At 44.1% G+C, this 22,500-nt stretch overlaps 2 protein-coding genes across 3 annotated transcripts in view; one reads left to right on the top strand and one right to left on the bottom strand.

The window, feature by feature from the left end:
- Positions 1–20,034, top strand: part of naa35 (N-alpha-acetyltransferase 35, NatC auxiliary subunit) — a 34,898-nt gene extending 14,864 nt beyond the window's left edge. For both annotated transcript variants that reach the window (XM_080532237.1, XM_080532238.1), the window contains exons 22-23: positions 120–200; positions 18,813–20,034. In XM_080532237.1, the coding sequence (XP_080388363.1) occupies positions 120–200; positions 18,813–18,872 (141 nt within the window). In that variant the 3' untranslated portion in view covers positions 18,873–20,034. The remainder of the gene's footprint in view (positions 1–119; positions 201–18,812) is intronic.
- Positions 20,035–20,288: 254 nt separating this feature from the next.
- golm1 (golgi membrane protein 1) overlaps positions 20,289–22,500 on the bottom strand; it is a 9,752-nt gene continuing 7,540 nt past the window's right edge. The window contains exons 9-11 of the mRNA XM_080532240.1: positions 22,262–22,471; positions 22,004–22,102; positions 20,289–21,761 (exon numbers count right to left, since the gene is read on the bottom strand). Of these exons, the coding sequence (XP_080388366.1) occupies positions 22,005–22,102; positions 22,262–22,471 (308 nt within the window). The 3' untranslated portion in view covers positions 20,289–21,761; position 22,004. The remainder of the gene's footprint in view (positions 21,762–22,003; positions 22,103–22,261; positions 22,472–22,500) is intronic.

The following is a 22,500-nucleotide window of genomic DNA, read 5'->3' on the forward strand; positions in this document are numbered from 1 at the left end:
ATTCACTTTCCCCATGTGTATTTCAACAAATCATGATGCTTTTTTACTGGTCACGTGTCTTGAAAACGATGACCGCATCTCAACGTCTCACCCGGTCTGAACTCTTCTGGTGTCCTCAGGTGAGCCGCATCCTGAAGGTGGCCAAGCCCAACATCGTGGTGATGAAGCTGCTGGCAGGAGGCCACAAGAAGGACGCCAAGGTAACAACACACACCTGTCACACACACACACACACACACACACCCCTGTTACACACACACACACACACACCTGTGATTGGTCAGGACACACACACTATCCTCCTCTCTCTCTCTCCCATCCTTCCTGCCAGTCTGTCTCTATCCTCCTCTCTCTCACCCATCCTTCCTGTCAGTCTGTCTCTATCCTCCTCTCTCTCTCACCCATCCTTCCTGTCAATCTCTACTGTCTCTATCCTCCTCTCTCTCTCCCATCCTTCCTGTCAGTCTCTACTGTCTCTATCCTCCTCTCTCTCTCTCACCCATCCTTCCTGTCAATCTCTACTGTCTCTATCCTCCTCTCTCACCCATCCTTCCTGTCAGTCTGTCTCTATCCTCCTCTCTCTCTCTCACCCATCCTTCCTGTCAGTCTCTACTGTCTCTATCCTCCTCTCTCTCTCCCATCCTTCCTGTCAGTCTCTACTGTCTCTATCCTCCTCTCTCTCTCTCACCCATCCTTCCTGTCAATCTCTACTGTCTCTATCCTCCTCTCTCTCTCTCCCATCCTTCCTGTCAGTCTCTACCGTCTCTATCCTCCTCTCTCCTATCCTTCCTGTCCATCTCTACTGTCTCTATCCTCCTCTCTCTCTCTCTCTCTCTCTCCTATCCTTCCTGTCCATCTCTACTGTCTCTATCCTCCTCTCTCTCTCTCTCTCTCTCTTCCTTCCTGTCAGTCTACCCCAAAGCAGAAATGCCAGAAAAATACTTTTTTATTATTATTATTATAATATATTATTTTTTCAATTAATTATTATTTAAAACAAAACAATAAAACATATTTAGGCAAGGCGCAGACTACCTGCTCCTGTTGTTTAAAGAGATCAACGTTTTAGCTTCCAGCATTCATCAGGAAACCACACTCACATGAAACATATCTGGGGAAGTGTTGTTCATCTTGCCAACCCTAACCCAGTAGTAACAACTGTTCAGTGGTAATAACAGTTGTTCAGTGGTAATAACAGCTGTTCAGTAGTAATAACAGTTGTTCAGTAGTAATAACAGTTGTTCAGTAGTAATAACAGTTGTTCAGTAGTAATAACAGTTGTTCAGTAGTAATAATAACAGTTGTTCAGTAGTAATAACAGCTGTATGTTGTTCAGTAGTAATAATAGCTTCTCAGTGGTAATAACAGTTGTTCAGTAGTAATAATAACAGTTGTTCAGTAGTAATAACAGTTGTTCAGTAGTAATAACAGTTGTTCAGTAGTAATAACAGTTGTTCAGTGGTAATAACAGTTGTTCAGTAGTAATAATAACAGTTGTTCAGTAGTAATAATAACAGTTGTTCAGTAGTAATAACAGTTGTTCAGTAGTAATAATAACAGTTGTTCAGTGGTAATAACAGCTGTTCAGTAGTAATAACAGTTGTTCAGTGGTAATAACAGCTGTTCAGTGGTAATAACAGCTGTTCAGTAGTAATAACAGTTGTTCAGTAGTAATAACAGTTGTTCAGTAGTAATAACAGTTGTTCAGTAGTAGTAACAGTTGTTCAGTAGTAATAACAGTTGTTCAGTAGTAATAACAGCTGTTCAGTAGTAATAACAGTTGTTCAGTGGTAATAACAGTTGTTCAGTAGTAATAACAGTTGTTCAGTAGTAATAACAGTTGTTCAGTAGTAATAACAGTTGTTCAGTAGTAATAACAGTTGTTCAGTAGTAATAACAGTTGTTCAGTAGTAATAACAGTTGTTCAGTAGTAATAACAGCTGTTCAGTGGTAATAACAGCTGTTCAGTAGTAATAACAGTTGTTCAGTAGTAATAACAGTTGTTCAGTAGTAATAACAGTTGTTCAGTGGTAATAACAGTTGTTCAGTGGTAATAACAGTTGTTCAGTAGTAATAACAGCTGTTCAGTAGTAATAACAGTTGTTCAGTAGTAATAACAGCTGTTCAGTAGTAATAACAGTTGTTCAGTAGTAATAACAGTTGTTCAGTAGTAATAACAGCTGTTCAGTGGTAATAACAGCTGTTCAGTAGTAATAACAGTTGTTCAGTAGTAATAACAGTTGTTCAGTAGTAATAACAGTTGTTCAGTAGTAATAACAGCTGTTCAGTGGTAATAACAGTTGTTCAGTAGTAATAACAGTTGTTCAGTGGTAATAACAGCTGTTCAGTAGTAATAACAGTTGTTCAGTAGTAATAACAGTTGTTCAGTAGTAATAACAGTTGTTCAGTAGTAATAACAGCTGTTCAGTGGTAATAACAGTTGTTCAGTAGTAATAACAGCTGTTCAGTGGTAATAACAGCTGTTCAGTAGTAATAACAGTTGTTCAGTAGTAATAACAGTTGTTCAGTAGTAATAACAGCTGTTCAGTGGTAATAACAGCTGTTCAGTAGTAATAACAGTTGTTCAGTAGTAATAACAGTTGTTCAGTAGTAATAACAGTTGTTCAGTAGTAATAACAGTTGTTCAGTAGTAATAACAGCTGTTCAGTGGTAATAACAGTTGTTCAGTACTAATAACAGTTGTTCAGTAGTAATAACAGTTGTTCAGTGGTAATAACAGTTGTTCAGTAGTAATAACAGCTGTTCAGTAGTAATAACAGTTGTTCAGTAGTAATAACAGTTGTTCAGTAGTAATAACAGCTGTTCAGTAGTAATAACAGCTGTTCAGTAGTAATAACAGTTGTTCAGTAGTAATAACAGTTGTTCAGTGGTAATAACAGCTGTTCAGTGGTAATAACAGCTGTTCAGTAGTAATAACAGTTGTTCAGTAGTAATAACAGTTGTTCAGTAGTAGTAACAGTTGTTCAGTAGTAATAACAGTTGTTCAGTGGTAATAACAGCTGTTCAGTAGTAATAACAGTTGTTCAGTAGTAATAACAGTTGTTCAGTGGTAATAACAGTTGTTCAGTACTAATAACAGCTGTTCAGTAGTAATAACAGTTGTTCAGTGGTAATAACAGTTGTTCAGTAGTAATAACAGCTGTTCAGTGGTAATAACAGCTGTTCAGTAGTAATAACAGTTGTTCAGTAGTAATAACAGTTGTTCAGTGGTAATAACAGTTGTTCAGTAGTAATAACAGTTGTTCAGTAGTAATAACAGTTGTTCAGTAGTAATAACAGCTGTTCAGTGGTAATAACAGCTGTTCAGTAGTAATAACAGTTGTTCAGTAGTAATAACAGTTGTTCAGTAGTAATAACAGCTGTTCAGTGGTAATAACAGCTGTTCAGTAGTAATAACAGTTGTTCAGTAGTAATAACAGTTGTTCAGTAGTAATAACAGTTGTTCAGTAGTAATAACAGCTGTTCAGTGGTAATAACAGTTGTTCAGTAGTAATAACAGTTGTTCAGTGGTAATAACAGCTGTTCAGTAGTAATAACAGTTGTTCAGTAGTAATAACAGTTGTTCAGTAGTAATAACAGTTGTTCAGTAGTAATAACAGCTGTTCAGTGGTAATAACAGTTGTTCAGTAGTAATAACAGCTGTTCAGTGGTAATAACAGCTGTTCAGTAGTAATAACAGTTGTTCAGTAGTAATAACAGTTGTTCAGTAGTAATAACAGTTGTTCAGTGGTAATAACAGTTGTTCAGTAGTAATAACAGCTGTTCAGTAGTAATAACAGCTGTTCAGTAGTAATAACAGTTGTTCAGTAGTAATAACAGTTGTTCAGTAGTAATAACAGTTGTTCAGTAGTAATAACAGCTGTTCAGTGGTAATAACAGTTGTTCAGTAGTAATAACACCTGTTCAGTGGTAATTTTCAATTCAAACCTTTATTTAAACTCGTAAGTTACTGAGGTTGCCCTCATTTACAGCAGCAACGAGTGAACAAAAGAGAACCAACAATACAAGTCATAAACAGAATAAAAATCAAACTAAAATATTATAAATACTAAGAAATGTACAACATAATTTAAAAACAGTTACAAGAAGTGACACAGAGGGGAAAAACCAAGTTCTTAAAATCATTGAGTGATGGGAGAGTGACCAGTTTCAGAGAATTCTGAATAGAGTTCCAAGTGTTAGCAGCATCATATAAGAGTAGGCTGTCCTACCCAGCTTAGTAGACATTTGAGGGACCGTACAAACCAACCACTCGCTGGAGCGTGTTTGATAGGAAGAAACATTCCAGTCCAACAGGGAAGTAATATAGGGGGGGAGTTTGCCTGAAATCCCCTTAAATATAAATTGATACCAGTGATAATCTCGGCGGGCTGCGAGAGATGTCCAGCCAACCTTATCATATAAGACACAGTGGTGAGTGTTGTATTTGTCTTGAGTGATGAATCTGAGTGCAGAGTGGTATACAGAATCCAGAGCCTTTAAGGTAGTGACAGCCGCGTGACGATAGATCACGTCTCCATAGTCCAGTACAGACATAAAAACAGATTCAATTACTCTCTTTCTACAGCTCGGCGGGAAGTTACTGCGATTTCTGTAGAGAAAGCCAATCTTCTGACGTAGTTTTGAGGACAAAATATCAACATGATGTTTAAAAGTTAATTTTTCATCAATCCATAAACCAAGGTACTTATACTCCTTGACTCGCTCTAGTATGGAGCCATTTGATAAGGAAATTTGGAAGCTATTAACATCAATATTTCTAGACTTAGTAAAAAACATGACTTTTGTTTTGCTAGCATTTAAAACCAATTTAAGTTCTTTAAACGCCCTTTGAAGATGATCAAAAGCTTGTTGCAATTTCAGATTAGCTGACTCAAGAGAATCCGCAGTACATAGTACATAGAAATAATAGTAATAGTAATAACAGTTGTTCAGTGGTAATAACAGTTGTTCAGTAGTAATAACAGTTGTTCAGTAGTAATAACAGTTGTTCAGTAGTAATAACAGTTGTTCAGTAGTAATAACAGCTGTTCAGTAGTAATAACAGTTGTTCAGTAGTAATAACAGTTGTTCAGTAGTAATAACAGTTGTTCAGTAGTAATAACAGCTGTTCAGTGGTAATAACAGCTGTTCAGTGGTAATAACAGTTGTTCAGTAGTAATAACAGTTGTTCAGTAGTAATAACAGCTGTTCAGTAGTAATAACAGTTGTTCAGTGGTAATAACAGTTGTTCAGTGGTAATAACAGTTGTTCAGTAGTAATAACAGCTGTTCAGTAGTAATAACAGTTGTTCAGTAGTAATAACAGTTGTTCAGTAGTAATAACAGCTGTTCAGTGGTAATAACAGCTGTTCAGTGGTAATAACAGTTGTTCAGTAGTAATAACAGTTGTTCAGTAGTAATAACAGCTGTTCAGTAGTAATAACAGCTGTTCAGTAGTAATAACAGCTGTTCAGTAGTAATAACAGTTGTTCAGTAGTAATAACAGCTGTTCAGTGGTAATAACAGTTGTTCAGTAGTAATAACAGCTGTTCAGTAGTAATAACAGCTGTTCAGTAGTAATAACAGCTGTTCAGTAGTAATAACAGTTGTTCAGTAGTAATAACAGTTGTTCAGTGGTAATAACAGTTGTTCAGTAGTAATAACAGTTGTTCAGTAGTAATAACAGTTGTTCAGTAGTAATAACAGCTGTTCAGTAGTAATAACAGTTGTTCAGTAGTAATAACAGCTGTTCAGTGGTAATAACAGTTGTTCAGTAGTAATAACAGCTGTTCAGTGGTAATAACAGTTGTTCAGTAGTAATAACAGTTGTTCAGTAGTAATAACAGTTGTTCAGTAGTAATAACAGTTGTTCAGTAGTAATAACAGTTGTTCAGTAGTAATAACAGCTGTTCAGTAGTAGTAACAGTTGTTCAGTAGTAATAACAGTTGTTCAGTAGTGTAACCAGGGAGTAGCTGAAAAGGACTGTATAATTTAGGAAGGGGCTGGTTATCTAACTAACTCTAAGCTAAATAGGCAGTGTAGGAGGATACAGGCAGGGGGCGCCAGCAAACCGTTAGACTAGCAGTTACTATCGTTAGCATTAGCATGGAATTAGCATTAGCATTAGCATGGAATTAGCATTAGCATTAGCCTTGGAATTAGCATTAGCATACAAACAACTAACACACGGTAACGGTATCACATATGAACAACACATTTATTTACATGACTGATGTATACATCCCCAGATATATACATTCCCTCCCCGCCGGCCACACACACACTCAATCACTCACTCATAGTCTCTGGCCTGAACAGGCTTATAGTCCCGGGCTGTGGTGCGCGTTGAGGCCTGGTCGGATGGCATGTGCGTCGAGGAAGGTAGCAGACAAAAGGGGGGGGGTGACGTAGCAACGCGGAGGGAAAGGGCCTTCTTCGTAGTCCGCGCCGAGGGGTGAAGGGCTCAGGTCCGGGTGGTCCACGTCGAAGCTCCGATGGAGTCAGCGTTCGGTCGCAGTCCGCTCGTGGAGGCGACGATTCTGTCCAGTTTGGCGTCTCGCTTGGTCCAACGTTTAACAGCCGGCTGCTGGCAAGGCTGTCTAACGGGGACACAACTAAACGGGCTATACAGCTCTGAACTCGATAATCACTTTCCTGGCGTCTTCAGCTCCTGCACGGTGTGCGTGTTACTGAATCCGCCATCTTAGATTGACTTCTCGTTGCTCTCTCTCGTTTGGTCTCTCTCGTTCTGATTCTCATCACACACTGACACACTGAGCACTTCCGTCTCTTATATATACACCACCGAACCTAGCATCCGGGTCACGGACACACCCCGGATATACTACGTCATCAAACATATACATAAACATTACAATAATAATACATACACCTTCATGAAACGTATATGAATAGTATAGAAAATAACAAAGGAAATAACTGGGGCAAAATAGGGCTGGTTTGGGGAAACTAAACTGGCTCTAAACTGTGGGCCTTCACAACAGCCGCCCCATGAAACCCTCGGTTTCAGTTAACTAAGGAAGGCACACTGGCTAGGCTGCTCTAGCAGCGTGAGGTAGGAGGTGATAGTGTCCTTGGTAATTTGAGGGAGCTCAATCAGGCGTGCCACAGGTCGGGTGTAAGTGCGACCACCAACGTCCACGATGGCCGTCCGCACCGCGTCCTAACGATTCCCAACTAAGTTGGGCGCTCCGCCACGCCCCCAGCGGGCTCGCCACGCCCCCAGCGGGCTCGACGCACGCGCAGCGGGCTCGACTGCGAAACGGCATACATTTTGCCGGACTGCATACATTTTCGCGCACTGCGTGGCTATTTTAAACATTACCGTTTCAATCAACCACGTAATATGTCACTGTCAGATATTTATTCACCAGAACTAGTAAAACAGAGGTAGAGGACAACAGAGGGGCCAGAAAAGTGAGCTGTAAAAAAAGATTCCCTGACCTCTCTTAACGAGACGCGCGATAAGTTACATTAAATTACAATATCAGAGCATAACATCACAGGAGAGACATGGCAAATGTGCGTCCATGAGTGTGAGTCCATCCCACCAGCTAAGCAGTTTTTGAGTCGATTAAAGTTTCATTTATTTCAGTTGTTCTGCCTATGTATCCTTGAGGATATGTATCCTTGAGGATAAAACATGTGAGATCAGGTTTTGTATAGATTTGTAAAAATGAACATTAGAACATGAAATGAACTGATTGAAAAGAACCGATTGATATGAACTGATTGAAAAGGGCCTATTGATATGAACAGATTGAAGTGAACAGATTGACAATAGCAGACCTATTAAATACAATGGCAGTCAAAACTGTCCTTTTGAGCCGTCTTTGGGTCTTCAATATATACAAAGGGGGTAGAGGAGCACCAAAATATTATGAATGAAAAAACCTTTATTGTCGCCAATGGGGACATTTTGTTGTCAAACAGCTTAGTAGGGCAGACAGAAAACATTCAATAAATAATGTGTGAAGGCGTTTCATCAGTGGGGAGCATATCGCGATGAGAGGAGCTCCAGCAGAGGAAGTGGTCATCCTGGCACACACTTCTCCACACTTGGTGTTGTACTCCACCACCTGTCGTTCCAGAGCTTCCAGCATAGAAGGGCCTTGCTGTGCACCATACTCTCCCCTGCACACCTTTTGGAAGAGTCTGAACAAAAAAATGTTAGCCAATAAAGTTATAATATGCATGCTGTATACCGTTTCAAACTATACATCCCACTCCACTGCTCATATGTGTTCAAATGTGTGACACATACACAACCATCATCAACATAGTATTATACAGTCTCAACCCCAATCATGTGAGGGGTCTTTTGACAATACATACATAATAACTACAATATGATCTTAAAAAAAAGGTGCACCTTTGGACAAACTGGAGGTCTGGGCAGATCTCTCTGTTCGCTGAGGCATGGACATATCTCACGCCATACTGCATTTGCAGGTCGTGCTTCAACACACAAAGTGCTGATGTGGGAGAGTGGCCGATTTCAAAAAGCCTCGTCAGGCTCTCAATTGATGCCTTCCCCACATCTCTGTGCCCAAGGGCCTCGGCCACAAACAGGTTGTGGTTGTGGGTGTTCTTTACCCTGACTTCCAATGGGAAGTCAGGCATGTGTCTGTCCTTGCAGCAGTTGACAGAATCATATCAACATTATGTTAAGTTTGAGCCAGTGAATGAGGGAATCAGTGGATTGGTGAGGTAACAAGGAGGATGTGGATGAGTTTAAATACTTGGCGTCAACAATCCAAAGTAATGGAGAGCGTAAAATAGAGGTGTAGAAGATAGTGCAAGCTGGGTGGAGTGGGTGGAGAAGTGTCTTAAGAATGATTTGTGACAGAATGCTACCAGAATTCTACCACCAATAGTGAAAAGGAAAGTTTACACGTGGTGGCATTGTCTGACAAATAACTAAACAAGAGGCAGAGCTTGGTTTTGGACATGGCAGATAGGAGACAAGCTGGTAGGGGTAAGGATGCTGGAGATAGAGCTGAAGGAAAAGGCGGAGGCCTAAAAGAAGGTATATGGTGTGGTGAGGGTGGACCTGCAGATGGTTGGAGTGAGAGAAGCTGATACAGGACAGTTTAAAATGGAAAAAAATACTCTGCTAACGAGGATGTTAAGTTTAAGCCAAGGATGAATATAACAACATGATTATCAGCGTACAGTAGACCTGCATACATCTCTCAACTCACCGGCTAATCCGCCGCCTTAGAGGCTGGCACTGTTTCAGGGTGAGAGACATTGTGACTGGACAGCATGTGTTTTTAGATGAAGGTCTCGAATTGGCCGTCATAGACCTCACATCAACATGGTGCTGACACTTGTAGTCCACCTAAACAAAACATTATATTCACTATATAAACGTAAAGTGGAAGGAGTTGAGAACCTATGTGAATGCCATCCGCCTGATACGTGACTGTTTGGAGCAGGCACAAGACATTTTAACTGTTACCCTGAAAAGAACGCGCTTTGCCAGACATGGAATGGTTCTTTGGACCCTCCATGTTACCCCGGAGTGTTTTGCTGCCTTCACCCACTCCCTTGCCTCGGCAGTCTTGCATCGACATCTTGCAGCGAGGCATCGACATCTTGCAGCGAGGAAAGAGATGCGCAGCCTTCAATTGAGGATATTCCTCCACGTTTTCCCTGACATCTGAGCACACACTGACCTGAGTGCGCGCAGCCTGGGGGGCGGAGCCCGCTGGGCGTGGCGGAGCCAATCGTTAGGACGCAGCCCGCTGGGGGCGTGGCGGAGCGCCCAACTTAGTTGGGAATCGTTAGGACGCGTCCGCACCCTTCCATCCGGACCCGGCAGGACCTTGGTCACTCTGCCTGTCTGCCAGGCGGCGCGTGGAAGGGACTGGTCGATCACCAGTACCACGGCACCTTCGGACAAGTTGTCTCTCTCCCTCGTCCACTTCTGCCTGACCCTTTTGTCAATCTCCATCTGCTTTCTGGAAGACTCCAATTCTCTCTCCAGCCCAGCTATCTGGGTTTTCAGCATGTCCCTTTGCTGCTCCACATCCAACTTCTGATCCTCCCTATGTCGGAACTTCCTCTGGGTGGCCTCTCTCAACTTCGTTTGCTTGGCAATCTCCTGACGCATCTGATTCACCTCCTCCTCTTTAATCCTGAGGTCAGATGCCCTTTGCTGATTGTCCAGGGACTGTTGCTCCATACTCAAGGCGTTGTGCTCGTTCTCCTGCTGGAGTTTGGTGTTTCTGACTTGCAGCTGCTCCAGCTCCTTTGTGGTTCTCTCATTGCTGATCTTCTGCTCCCGCAGCTGCTGCTCCAGCCTCTGCTGCTCCTCTCTGCTTCGCTGGCCCGGCTGGTTCAGCACTTTGATGTCCGACTGCTTGGCGTCCAGCTCCGTGTGCAGCTGCTTCACTTCCTTCTCCAGAGACGTGATAGTAGTCTGGTCTTCCTGGGATAGCTTTAGTGCAGTGGCAACCTTCACTGAGTTGGTCACTGTCTCCGCATTCAGCTCTCTGCATTTTGTCATCAGCCGCTTCTCACTCACGTGGGACTTCAACAGGGCACTAGTCAGCTTCTCATATTCAACCCTGAACTTATCCAGGCTCTTCTCTCCGACCAGCTCATCGAGGACCTCCTGAAATTCCTTCTGCAGGGAATCAAAGCTGTTCCCCTCTCCCTCGGGTTTCTGGACGTTATCCCGTAGCGCCGCATTCATGGAGTCCACCCTGGTGTGAAGGCAGTTGATGGTCTGCACTTCTTCGGTTCGGACATGGAGGGATGACGTAGCTCTCCCGTCTCTGTCTCTCCCCTCGGTAGCGCCTTGGAGGGCCCACCCAAGCGCAGTCTTAACAGCCATCGGGCAGCCTCGTGGTCCTCTCAGCGGAGGACGGAGCGACACGATCAGTTCAGCGTTGTCCGAGCCGATGAGAAGGGTTGGCTCCGCTCCTTCTATCGGATGTAGGTCTACTCGCCGTAGGTGGGAATATCTTGCGCGTAATCTCTCCAGGGGGTAGTCGTAGCGGGAGAGCGCTAGCTGGTCGGCGGTGAAGACATTCTGAAGCCGATGTCTATCCGACGGCCTCCCCGCCGGGGAGATAGAGAAGTTGATTCTCGCCCCGGTGACCTCTTTAAGGTCGCGACGTATCGTGCGCAGAGTCAGCTTCTCCTCAGTCCCGTGGAGCCCCAACCGGCGCACTGCCTCCTGGAGGAGGATGGTCCGTTCCGACCCGTCGTCTAGAACGGCGTACGTGTCGTACACAGCGTTGTTGTGGTGGAGTCGGACCTTCACCACCTTCAGTAGGACCTTGGAGCCGCTGCTCTGGGTTGGGTCTAGGTAGTAGACAGGGGTTTCCTCTTCCGGTGCGCGACCGGACCTAGGGCTTCTGGTGCCCTCCGTGGACCTGGCGAGGGAGACCTCGTGTAGAATGTTGAGGTGGACCTCCTCACAGCGATTGCACTTCCTCCTCAAGGTGCAGTTCTTAGCCAGATGGTCGCGCCCACAGTTCCAGCACCTCTTGTTCTCCTCGAGCCACCTCTGCTTGACCTCGGTACTCAGGTTGTTGAAGTCACTGCACTCATTGAACCAGTGCTCGCTGGTGCAGTACGGACATGGCGGTGGACCTCTCCGTCCCTTTGGAGGGGGTTGAGAGGAATCCTTTCCCTCAGGTCGGGCTTTCCTCTCTCTCCGAGGCTCCTCCTCCGTGTGCAGCACTCCTACTGGGCGTCCTCTGTTCGAGCTCGGCCGGTCCCAGCGGTCTCCCTTCTCCCTCTCCTTCTTCGGCTCAGCGTAACCCATGGCGTCTACGTTGGTGTCATGCACTTCCTCCAGTAGGAACTCCGCGAAGGCAGCCATGCTCAGACCCAACTTCCCGGGGTTACGAACGCGCTGCTGTCGCCGGAACCTCTCCTGCCGGAAGCGTGGGATCTTGCGGAGCAGCCGCTCTACGTTGGAGGTGCTGTTGATCTCGCTGGCGCCAGCTGGGCCCTGCGTCTTCAGCATTCCAACCAAGGTGTGCACGCGGAGCGCGAAGTCATCCAGCGCCCGTTCATCCTTGATGGGGGCCTGCTGTTCGAGGGCTTGCAGTTCAGCAAGGGCGTGGTTCCAGGGACGACCGTAGCGGGCATCCAAGTCGGCGAGCGCTCTGGTGTAAGGTGTCGGTGCGGAGGCATGGGCCAGAACCATGTTGTGGGCTCTGGGGTTCCTCACATGCTGAAGGAGAATCGCATATTTGTAGGACTCTGAGCAGGAGTCGTCCAAGAGCGTGTCTAGGCAGATGCGTAGCTCCACATACTGGCTCCTGTCCTCGTCCTTGAAGAAGGGGAACTTGGGTCCCTCCACCTGGGGAAACATCCTGTAGTGGATGATCGGGGCTGGAGTGACGGTCTGGGTGTCCGGCCTGCATGCATTTTGGTGTACTGGAGGACCTAGGGGTGTGCTACGCTCTTGGGGGATGGCTCCCCTCCCGGGCAGCGACGCTGGCTCCCTCTGGGCCGCGTAGCGGTCGGGTCCCTGGTCCTCTTCCTTCCAGGTGGTCAGCTGGGCCTGTAGTTGGACAGTCATGGCGGGGGTCATGGAGCCATCGGCGGGGGGTTCAGGAGATGGCACTCGAGAGGGCCGTGCGGATGATGCTCTGGAGCTACGGGCCGACGGAGCTCTGCTGATGCACACGTCGCGCATGGTTTGCATCACTTCCTCCATCTTCTCCGCGTGCAGTTGCTCTCTCTCCATCTGGAGGCGGTCGCGCTCCATCTGGAAGCGTTCACGTTCTAGCGCCTCCTGGCGCTGTCTCTCCGCCGCGCGTTCCGCTCCGTTCATCTGGAAGCGCTCGCGCTCGTACTGGATGCGTTCCCTCTCTAACGCCTCCTGGCGCTGTCTCTCCGTCTGGAGGCGGTCGCGCTCCATCTGGAAGCGTTCACGTTCTAGCGCCTCCTGGCGCTGTCTCTCCGCCGCGCGTTCCGCTCCGTTCATCTGGAGGCGTTCGCGTTCTAGCGCCTCCTGGCGCTGGAGGCGTTCACGCTCGAACTGGAGTCGTTCCCGCTCTAACGCCATCTCGGCCTGTTGGCGCTCCCGCTCTAACGCCATCTCGGCCTGTTGGCGCATACATTCGGACAGCGCGGCACTACTCCCTCTGGAGTGCAGGCTATCCGCCCCAGAGGCAGAACTGCCCACGGAAACCCTGGACCGGGAGGAAGCCACTGAGCGGCAGGAGCTAGGTCTCGAGCGCGCCGTACTGGGAGGCAGATCGTTAAGGCTGAGGCCCTCCCTCTTCCGCCCGCAGGCGCTGTCGGACCGGGCCTCTCCTTCCTGCTCTTCCGTTTCCACGGCAAAACCCTGCGGTTCTGCCATCTCATCCTCAGGCTGGTGCTCTTTGAGGGCTGTCTCAGTGCTAGCCACCCGCGCGCCGGCGGACACTTCGGCCTCTCCGACCACTGTATCCCGTGGAGTGCGCTCCTCGCTACCACTCAGTGAGCTTTCGAGCTCAAGCTCATACTCCTGTAACCTCGGAGGCAACCGCGGGACTCTCTGTGGTCGTGGCTCTGGCTCAGGGGGCGGAGAAGGGGGGGTAACTGTCTGGTCTGGTTGGCTGCGCTCAGCCATGCTATCACTACACTACCTATCCGGCTCGAAGGACCAAATTGTAACCAGGGAGTAGCTGAAAGGACTGTATAATTTAGGAAGGGGCTGGTTATCTAACTAACTCTAAGCTAAATAGGCAGTGTAGGAGGATACAGGCAGGGGGCGCCAGCAAACCGTTAGACTAGCAGTTACTATCGTTAGCATTAGCATGGAATTAGCATTAGCATTAGCATGGAATTAGCATTAGCATTAGCCTTGGAATTAGCATTAGCATACAAACAACTAACACACGGTAACGGTATCACATATGAACAACACATTTATTTACATGACTGATGTATACATCCCCAGATATATACATTCCCTCCCCGCCGGCCACACACACACTCAATCACTCACTCATAGTCTCTGGCCTGAACAGGCTTATAGTCCCGGGCTGTGGTGCGCGTTGAGGCCTGGTCGGATGGCATGTGCGTCGAGGAAGGTAGCAGACAAAAGGGGGGGGGTGACGTAGCAACGCGGAGGGAAAGGGCCTTCTTCGTAGACCGCGCCGAGGGGTGAAGGGCTCAGGTCCGGGTGGTCCACGTCGAAGCTCCGATGGAGTCAGCGTTCGGTCGCAGTCCGCTCGTGGAGGCGACGATTCTGTCCAGTTTGGCGTCTCGCTTGGTCCAACGTTTAACAGCCGGCTGCTGGCAAGGCTGTCTAACGGGGACACAACTAAACGGGCTATACAGCTCTGAACTCGATAATCACTTTCCTGGCGTCTTCAGCTCCTGCACGGTGTGCGTGTTACTGAATCCGCCATCTTAGATTGACTTCTCGTTGCTCTCTCTCGTTTGGTCTCTCTCGTTCTGATTCTCATCACACACTGACACACTGAGCACTTCCGTCTCTTATATATACACCACCGAACCTAGCATCCGGGTCACAGACACACCCCGGATATACTACGTCATCAAACATATACATAAACATTACAATAATAATACATACACCTTCATGAAACGTATATGAATAGTATAGAAAATAACAAAGGAAATAACTGGGGCAAAATAGGGCTGGTTTGGGGAAACTAAACTGGCTCTAAACTGTGGGCCTTCACAACAAGTAGTAATAACAGTTGTTCAGTAGTAACAGTTGTTCAGTGGTAATAACAGTTGTTCAGTAGTAATAACAGCTGTTCAGTAGTAATAACAGTTGTTCAGTAGTAATAACAGTTGTTCAGTAGTAATAACAGCTGTTCAGTACTAATAACAGTTGTTCAGTAGTAATAACAGTTGTTCAGTAGTAATAACAGTTGTTCAGTGGTAATAACAGTTGTTCAGTAGTAATAACAGTTGTTCAGTAGTAATAACAGTTGTTCAGTAGTAATAATAGCTTCTCAGTGGTAATAACAGTTGTTCAGTAGTAATAACAGTTGTTCAGTGGTAATAACAGTTGTTCAGTAGTAATAACAGCTGTTCAGTAGTAATAACAGTTGTTCAGTGGTAATAACAGCTGTTCAGTAGTAATAACAGTTGTTCAGTAGTAATAACAGTTGTTCATTAGTAATAACAGTTGTTCAGTAGTAATAACAGCTGTTCAGTGGTAATAACAGTTGTTCAGTAGTAATAACAGTTGTTCAGTAGTAATAACAGCTGTTCAGTAGTAATAACAGTTGTTCATTAGTAATAACAGTTGTTCAGTAGTAATAACAGTTGTTCATTAGTAATAATAACAGTTGTTCAGTAGTAATAACAGCTGTTCAGTAGTAATAACAGTTGTTCAGTGGTAATAACAGCTGTTCAGTAGTAATAACAGCTGTTCAGTAGTAATAACAGCTGTTCAGTAGTAATAACAGCTGTTCAGTAGTAATAACAGTTGTTCAGTAGTAATAACAGTTGTTCAGTAGTAATAACAGTTGTTCAGTAGTAATAACAGTTGTTCAGTAGTAATAACAGCTGTTCAGTAGTAATAACAGTTGTTCAGTGGTAATAACAGTTGTTCAGTAGTAATAACAGTTGTTCAGTAGTAATAACAGTTGTTCAGTAGTAATAACAGTTGTTCAGTAGTAATAACAGCTGTTCAGTAGTAATAACAGTTGTTCAGTAGTAATAACAGTTGTTCAGTAGTAATAACAGTTGTTCAGTAGTAATAACAGCTGTTCAGTAGTAATAACAGCTGTTCAGTAGTAATAACAGTTGTTCAGTAGTAATAACAGTTCAGTAGTAATAACAGTTGTTCAGTAGTAATAACAGTTGTTCAGTAGTAATAACAGTTGTTCAGTAGTAATAACAGTTGTTCAGTAGTAATAACAGCTGTTCAGTAGTAATAACAGTTGTTCAGTAGTAATAACAGTTGTTCAGTAGTAATAACAGTTGTTCAGTGGTAATAACAGTTGTTCAGTGGTAATAACAGTTGTTCAGTAGTAATAACAGTTGTTCAGTAGTAATAACAGTTGTTCAGTAGTAATAACAGTTGTTCAGTAGTAATAACAGTTGTTCAGTAGTAATAACAGTTGTTCAGTAGTAATAACAGTTGTTCAGTGGTAATAACAGTTGTTCAGTGGTAATAACAGTTGTTCAGTAGTAATAACAGTTGTTCAGTAGTAATAACAGTTGTTCAGTAGTAATAACAGCTGTATGTTGTTCAGTGGTAATAACAGTTGTTCAGTGGTAATAACAGCTGTTCAGTAGTAATAACAGTTGTTCAGTAGTAATAACAGCTGTTCAGTAGTAATAACAGTAGTAATAACAGTTGTTCAGTAGTAATAACAGTTGTTCAGTAGTAATAACAGTTGTTCAGTAGTAATAACAGTTGTTCAGTAGTAATAACAGTTGTTCAGTAGTAATAACAGTTGTTCAGTGGTAATAACAGTTGTTCAGTAGTAATAACAGTTGTTCAGTGGTAATAACAGTTGTTCAGTAGTAATAACAGTTGTTCAGTAGTAATAACAGTTGTTCAGTAGTAATAACAGTTGTTCAGTAGTAATAACAGTTGTTCAGTAGTAATAACAGTTGTTCAGTAGTAATAACAGTTGTTCAGTAGTAATAACAGTTGTTCAGTAGTAATAACAGTTGTTCAGTAGTAATAACAGTTGTTCAGTGATAATAACAGCTGTTCAGTAGTAATAACAGTTGTTCAGTAGTAATAACAGTTGTTCAGTAGTAATAACAGTTGTTCAGTAGTAATAACAGTTGTTCAGTGATAATAACAGTTGTTCAGTAGTAATAACAGTTGTTCAGTAGTAATAACAGTTGTTCAGTAGTAATAACAGTTGTTCAGTAGTAATAACAGTTGTTCAGTAGTAATAACAGTTGTTCAGTAGTAATAACAGTTGTTCAGTAGTAATAACAGTTGTTCAGTAGTAATAACAGTTGTTCAGTAGTAATAACAGTTGTTCAGTAGTAATAACAGTTGTTCAGTAGTAATAACAGTTGTTCAGTAGTAATAACAGCTGTTCAGTAGTAATAACAGTTGTTCAGTAGTAATAACAGCTGTTCAGTAGTAATAACAGCTGTTCAGTAGTAATAACAGTTGTTCAGTAGTAATAACAGTTGTTCAGTAGTAATAACAGTTGTTCAGTAGTAATAACAGTTGTTCAGTAGTAATAACAGCTGTTCAGTAGTAATAACAGTTGTTCAGTAGTAATAACAGCTGTTCAGTAGTAATAACAGCTGTTCAGTAGTAATAACAGTTGTTCAGTAGTAATAACAGCTGTTCAGTAGTAATAACAGTTGTTCAGTGGTAATAACAGTTGTTCAGTAGTAATAACAGTTGTTCAGTAGTAATAACAGTTGTTCAGTACTAATAACAGCTGTTCAGTAGTAATAACAGTTGTTCAGTAGTAATAACAGCTGTTCAGTAGTAATAACAGCTGTTCAGTAGTAATAACAGTTGTTCAGTACTAATAACAGTTGTTCAGTGGTAATAACAGTTGTTCAGTAGTAATAACAGTTGTTCAGTAGTAATAACAGTTGTTCAGTGGTAATAACAGTTGTTCAGTAGTAATAACAGCTGTTCAGTAGTAATAACAGTTGTTCAGTAGTAATAACAGTTGTTCAGTAGTAATAACAGCTGTTCAGTAGTAATAACAGTTGTTCAGTAGTAATAACAGCTGTTCAGTAGTAATAACAGTTGTTCAGTAGTAATAACAGCTGTTCAGTAGTAATAACAGTTGTTCAGTAGTAATAACAGCTGTTCAGTAGTAATAACAGCTGTTCAGTAGTAATAACAGTTGTTCAGTGGTAATAACAGCTGTTCAGTAGTAATAACAGTTGTTCAGTAGTAATAACAGTTGTTCAGTAGTAACAGTTGTTCAGTAGTAATAACAGCTGTTCAGTGGTAATAACAGTTGTTCAGTAGTAATAACAGTTGTTCAGTAGTAATAACAGTTGTTCAGTAGTAACAGTTGTTCAGTAGTAATAACAGCTGTTCAGTAGTAATAACAGCTGTTCAGTAGTAATAACAGTTGTTCAGTAGTAATAACAGCTGTTCAGTGGTAATAACAGTTGTTCAGTAGTAATAACAGTTGTTCAGTAGTAATAACAGTTGTTCAGTAGTAATAACAGTTGTTCAGTAGTAATAACAGCTGTTCAGTAGTAATAACAGTTGTTCAGTAGTAATAACAGTTGTTCAGTAGTAATAACAGTTGTTCAGTAGTAATAACAGTTGTTCAGTGGTAATAACAGTTGTTCAGTAGTAATAACAGCTGTTCAGTAGTAATAACAGTTGTTCAGTAGTAATAACAGCTGTTCAGTGGTAATAACAGCTGTTCAGTAGTAATAACAGCTGTTCAGTGGTAATAACAGCTGTTCAGTAGTAATAACAGTTGTTCAGTGGTAATAACAGTTGTTCAGTAGTAATAACAGCTGTTCAGTAGTAATAGTTGTTCAGTAGTAACAGTTGTTCAGTAGTAATAACAGTTGTTCAGTAGTAATAACAGTTGTTCAGTAGTAATAACAGTTGTTCAGTAGTAATAACAGCTGTTCAGTGGTAATAACAGTTGTTCAGTAGTAATAACAGTTGTTCAGTAGTAATAACAGCTGTTCAGTGGTAATAACAGCTGTTCAGTAGTAATAACAGCTGTTCAGTGGTAATAACAGCTGTTCAGTAGTAATAACAGTTGTTCAGTGGTAATAACAGTTGTTCAGTAGTAATAACAGCTGTTCAGTAGTAATAACAGCTGTTCAGTAGTAATAACAGTTGTTCAGTGGTAATAACAGCTGTTCTCTCTCATCTCCAGGTGCTGCCAGAGTTTGACTTCTCGGCTCACAAGTACTTCCCTGTGGTCAAGATCCTCTGAGCGCCCGCCCTGCGTCGCTATGACAACTTCAACCCACCCCACCCCCTCCACGCCCCCCTCCGTGTGAAACCAACGTGTGTGTGTGTGCGAGCCGCTCTAAGACTGAGACCAACCCAACAGCATTCACGCCTCTGTGTGGTGTTGATAAGAATGAGAGACAATGTGAACCCTTCACCCTTCATCATTGTAGTCCTACTGGACCAGGCTCCTAGAAAGGACTACAAATACCACATCCCAATGGACTACAAATACCACATCCCAATGGACTGGAGGACTTCACATCCCAATGGACTGGAGGACTTCACATCCCAATGGACTGGAGGACTTCACATCCCAATGGACTGGAGGACTTTCGCCACTTTGAAAATGAACATTGTCTGGTACCATGGTATTAAAATGATTTCTTTTATTTTTTTGTCATCCTTCTGTCATACATTTCCTCAATAAAAACCTATGGTTATTTAAAAATGTTCCACAAACGTGTTCATCAAATGCTCAGAAACGGATACATTGTAACATAAAAAATCTCTAAATAACATCAACAAAGAAAATCCATTGTACAAAAGAATAAGCAAAATATGTCCTCTCCAATTACTACTTTCCAGTTTTTTCAAAGTGTCCATTCAAAAGCGTCTTCTACACAAAATAAAGATCATGATTTGTATTAATAACATTCACATAAAGAAGAGAAGCGTTCTGCTTACGCCACTAGGGGGCATAGAAGAGCACAAGCCACTTTTTTTAGCAATCATAATTCAGGTTTTTCAAAAAGAAACAAACATAAAAAATACAAACACAGCATCAATAAGTTACAAAACATTTCTTCTTCTTCTTCTTCTACGAGCCGGAGGTGGCACCTCCGTGCTTTGACCATACAGGGCTGAACGAGCCCCGGAAATCATTGGAATTAATTAACTAAATAAACTATTTTATCATTCATTTCACATTGTGTCACCATGAGACCTTGGTGTGCAGACGGGGACATTCTGTACTGTATGAAGGTGATGGAACCAGCAGACACCTGCACCTGTCCAGGGCTCCTACCAGGGGAGGTTGGTGGAGGTAGAAATTGGAGGACTGGAACGAGTTTGATAACGTTCCTCATTCTATTCGGCGCATTACAACGAGCCCTTCCTCCCATTTCTACCTCCCTCAGCCTCTTCTGGTGTTCTACCTCCCCCAGCCTTCTAAACTCCCCCAGTCTCCCCTGGTGTTCTACCTCCCCCAGCCTTCTAAACTCCCCCAGTCTCCCCTGGTGTTCTACCTCCCCCAGCCTTCTAAACTCCCCCAGTCTCCCCTGGTGTTCTACCTCCCCCAGCCTTCTAAACTCCCCCAGTCTCCCCCGGTGTTCTACCTCTCCCTGCCTCCCCTCGATTTCTACCTCCACCAGCCTCCCCTGGTGTTCTACCTCCCCTGTTTCCCCTATTGTTCTACCTCCACCAGCCTCCCCTGGTGTTCTACCTCCACCAGCCTCCCCAGTGTAACTGCTATACCAAGAGGACATCCTATTGGTAGCTACATCTGGGCTTAGAGGGCCGTGATTCCAAACCACCTCCACTATACATCGTTAGTTAATTGCACGACGTCTCTTGCAGAGACAGTCGCCTGAACAAACCACCAGGGGGCGCTCGACTAGCCTGCAGGTCGTCTGCTGGCCTGACTCCGCGGAACGTGTGTGTGTTGGATACCGCTCCGTTCATCAACAACGTGCCCGACCTCTGATTTCTACCTCTACCCCCCCGGTCACGTGTGAGCTGGTTACAGTATGACGTGGAACTGTTTGGTAACGGTGTGTTTGTGAGACTGAAGGTGAGCAGCTCAGCCTACTGGGATCCGTGCATTAACACTAGAACAGCAGTGCCTTGTTTACCTACTATAAGAGCCGCCTCGGGGGTCAAATGACCATAGTCTTTACAACTGTAAGCTGCTATTTACACATAACGACCACTAGTTGGCCGCCTTGTAAATTAGCCTGCGTCCTACACAGAAAAACTGCAAAATAGCTTTATACTAGCTAAATCCTGATGTGATTTTGAAAATGTAAGGATACTGGGTGGTAGAACGCACATATCTAGGAAAAGTCATGAAAGGAGGGTCTTGAAATTTGATCGAGTGCAAAGATATAAAAAAAGAATTACTCACAGGGTCAAATGACCGCCACCCATGGCTGTTCTAGTGTTAACAACGCCACCAACCTCTGATTTCTACCTCCGCCGGCCTCCCCAGGTCAGACGCCAACCATACGTGTGAGCTGGTTACAGTACGAAGTGGAACCGTTTGGTAACGGTGTGTTTGTGAGACTGAAGGTGAGCAGCTCAGCCTACTGGTTACATGTCTGACGCTTGGGGACAGGACCAGGATGACGAAGATAACGACGATGATGAAGAGTGAATGAATAATAGGGTTCTTATAACAGCTTGTTCTAAGTTGTCAGACAGACACGCGCACACAGACACACAGGCAGGCAGACAGACAGACAGGCAGACAGACACACAGACAGACACTTCCTTCAGGGTTTGACAGGAGAGAGGCCCTAGTTGAAACATACATTCGTGTATTAAGGCAAACCGTGAGACTCTCCTTGGAACAGCAGGCCCGTCCGGATCACCAGAGGACAGCAGGCTGGGTTCTGGGTCACCAGCGCATCGGATGAAATGGTGCTGTTGTTGTTATTGTTGTTGTTGTTGCTGTTGAGGTGGTGGTGGTGGTTGTGGTTATTTTAAAGTCTTGATAGGACGAGTTTCTCACGGAGTTGTGTGTGGTCCATTTTTATGTAGTATGAGAGTGTGTATGAGAGTGTGTGTGTGTGTGTGCGTGCATGCGTGCGTGCGTGTGTGTGTGTGTTTGTGTGTGTGTACAGAGGGAACCTTGCTCCTCTTCATCAACGCCCTGCAGGACCAACACACAATATTGCTCAGTCAACATTGAAACCACTGCATTACATTACTAACAAGGACAATGTGTGGTGTGTGTGTGTGTGTGTGTGTACACTCGTGTTTGTGTGTGTCTGCTTGCTTGCGGTAAGTGTGTGTGTGTGTGTGTGTGTATGTGTGTGTGTGTACACTTGTGGTGTGTGTGTGTGTGCGTCTGTCTGTGTGTGCGTCTGTCTGTGTGTGTGTGTATGTGTGTACCTCAGATCTGAGCCAGCTCCGCCTGTTTGTCCGCCTCAAACTCTCCCTCGTTCTCCTCGTCGCCATTGTAGTCAGCTAGCTCCTCCTCCAGGTCCCTGTCTGCAACGCAACGCCATCTTCATCATCATCATCATCATCATCACCACCATCACCACCATCATCACCACCATCATCATCACCACCACCACCACCAAATCACACTACCGGTAACTTGTACACATCGCATATCACCACACCAACACACACACACACACACACCTATGTTCTCAGGTATCTGGTTGGGCTTCGCAGGTTCGACTCCGCCCACTATCTGTTCGTCTGCGTCGTAATCGTCGGGGCCGTCGACCTTCTGACCAATCGCAAACTCCTCATCCTCCTTCTGACCAATAGCAGCCTCCTCCTCCTCCAGCACCTCCCCCTTCTCCTCCACCTGGCCAATCAGGATGTCGTCGGTGCCGGCAACAGCATCTGGGGAGCAGGAAGTGACCTGGTCAGGA

The sequence above is a fragment of the Nansenia antarctica genome (assembly GCF_963989245.1).
Source record: "Nansenia antarctica genome assembly, chromosome: 5".
Taxonomy (NCBI): Eukaryota; Metazoa; Chordata; class Actinopteri; order Argentiniformes; family Microstomatidae; genus Nansenia; species Nansenia antarctica.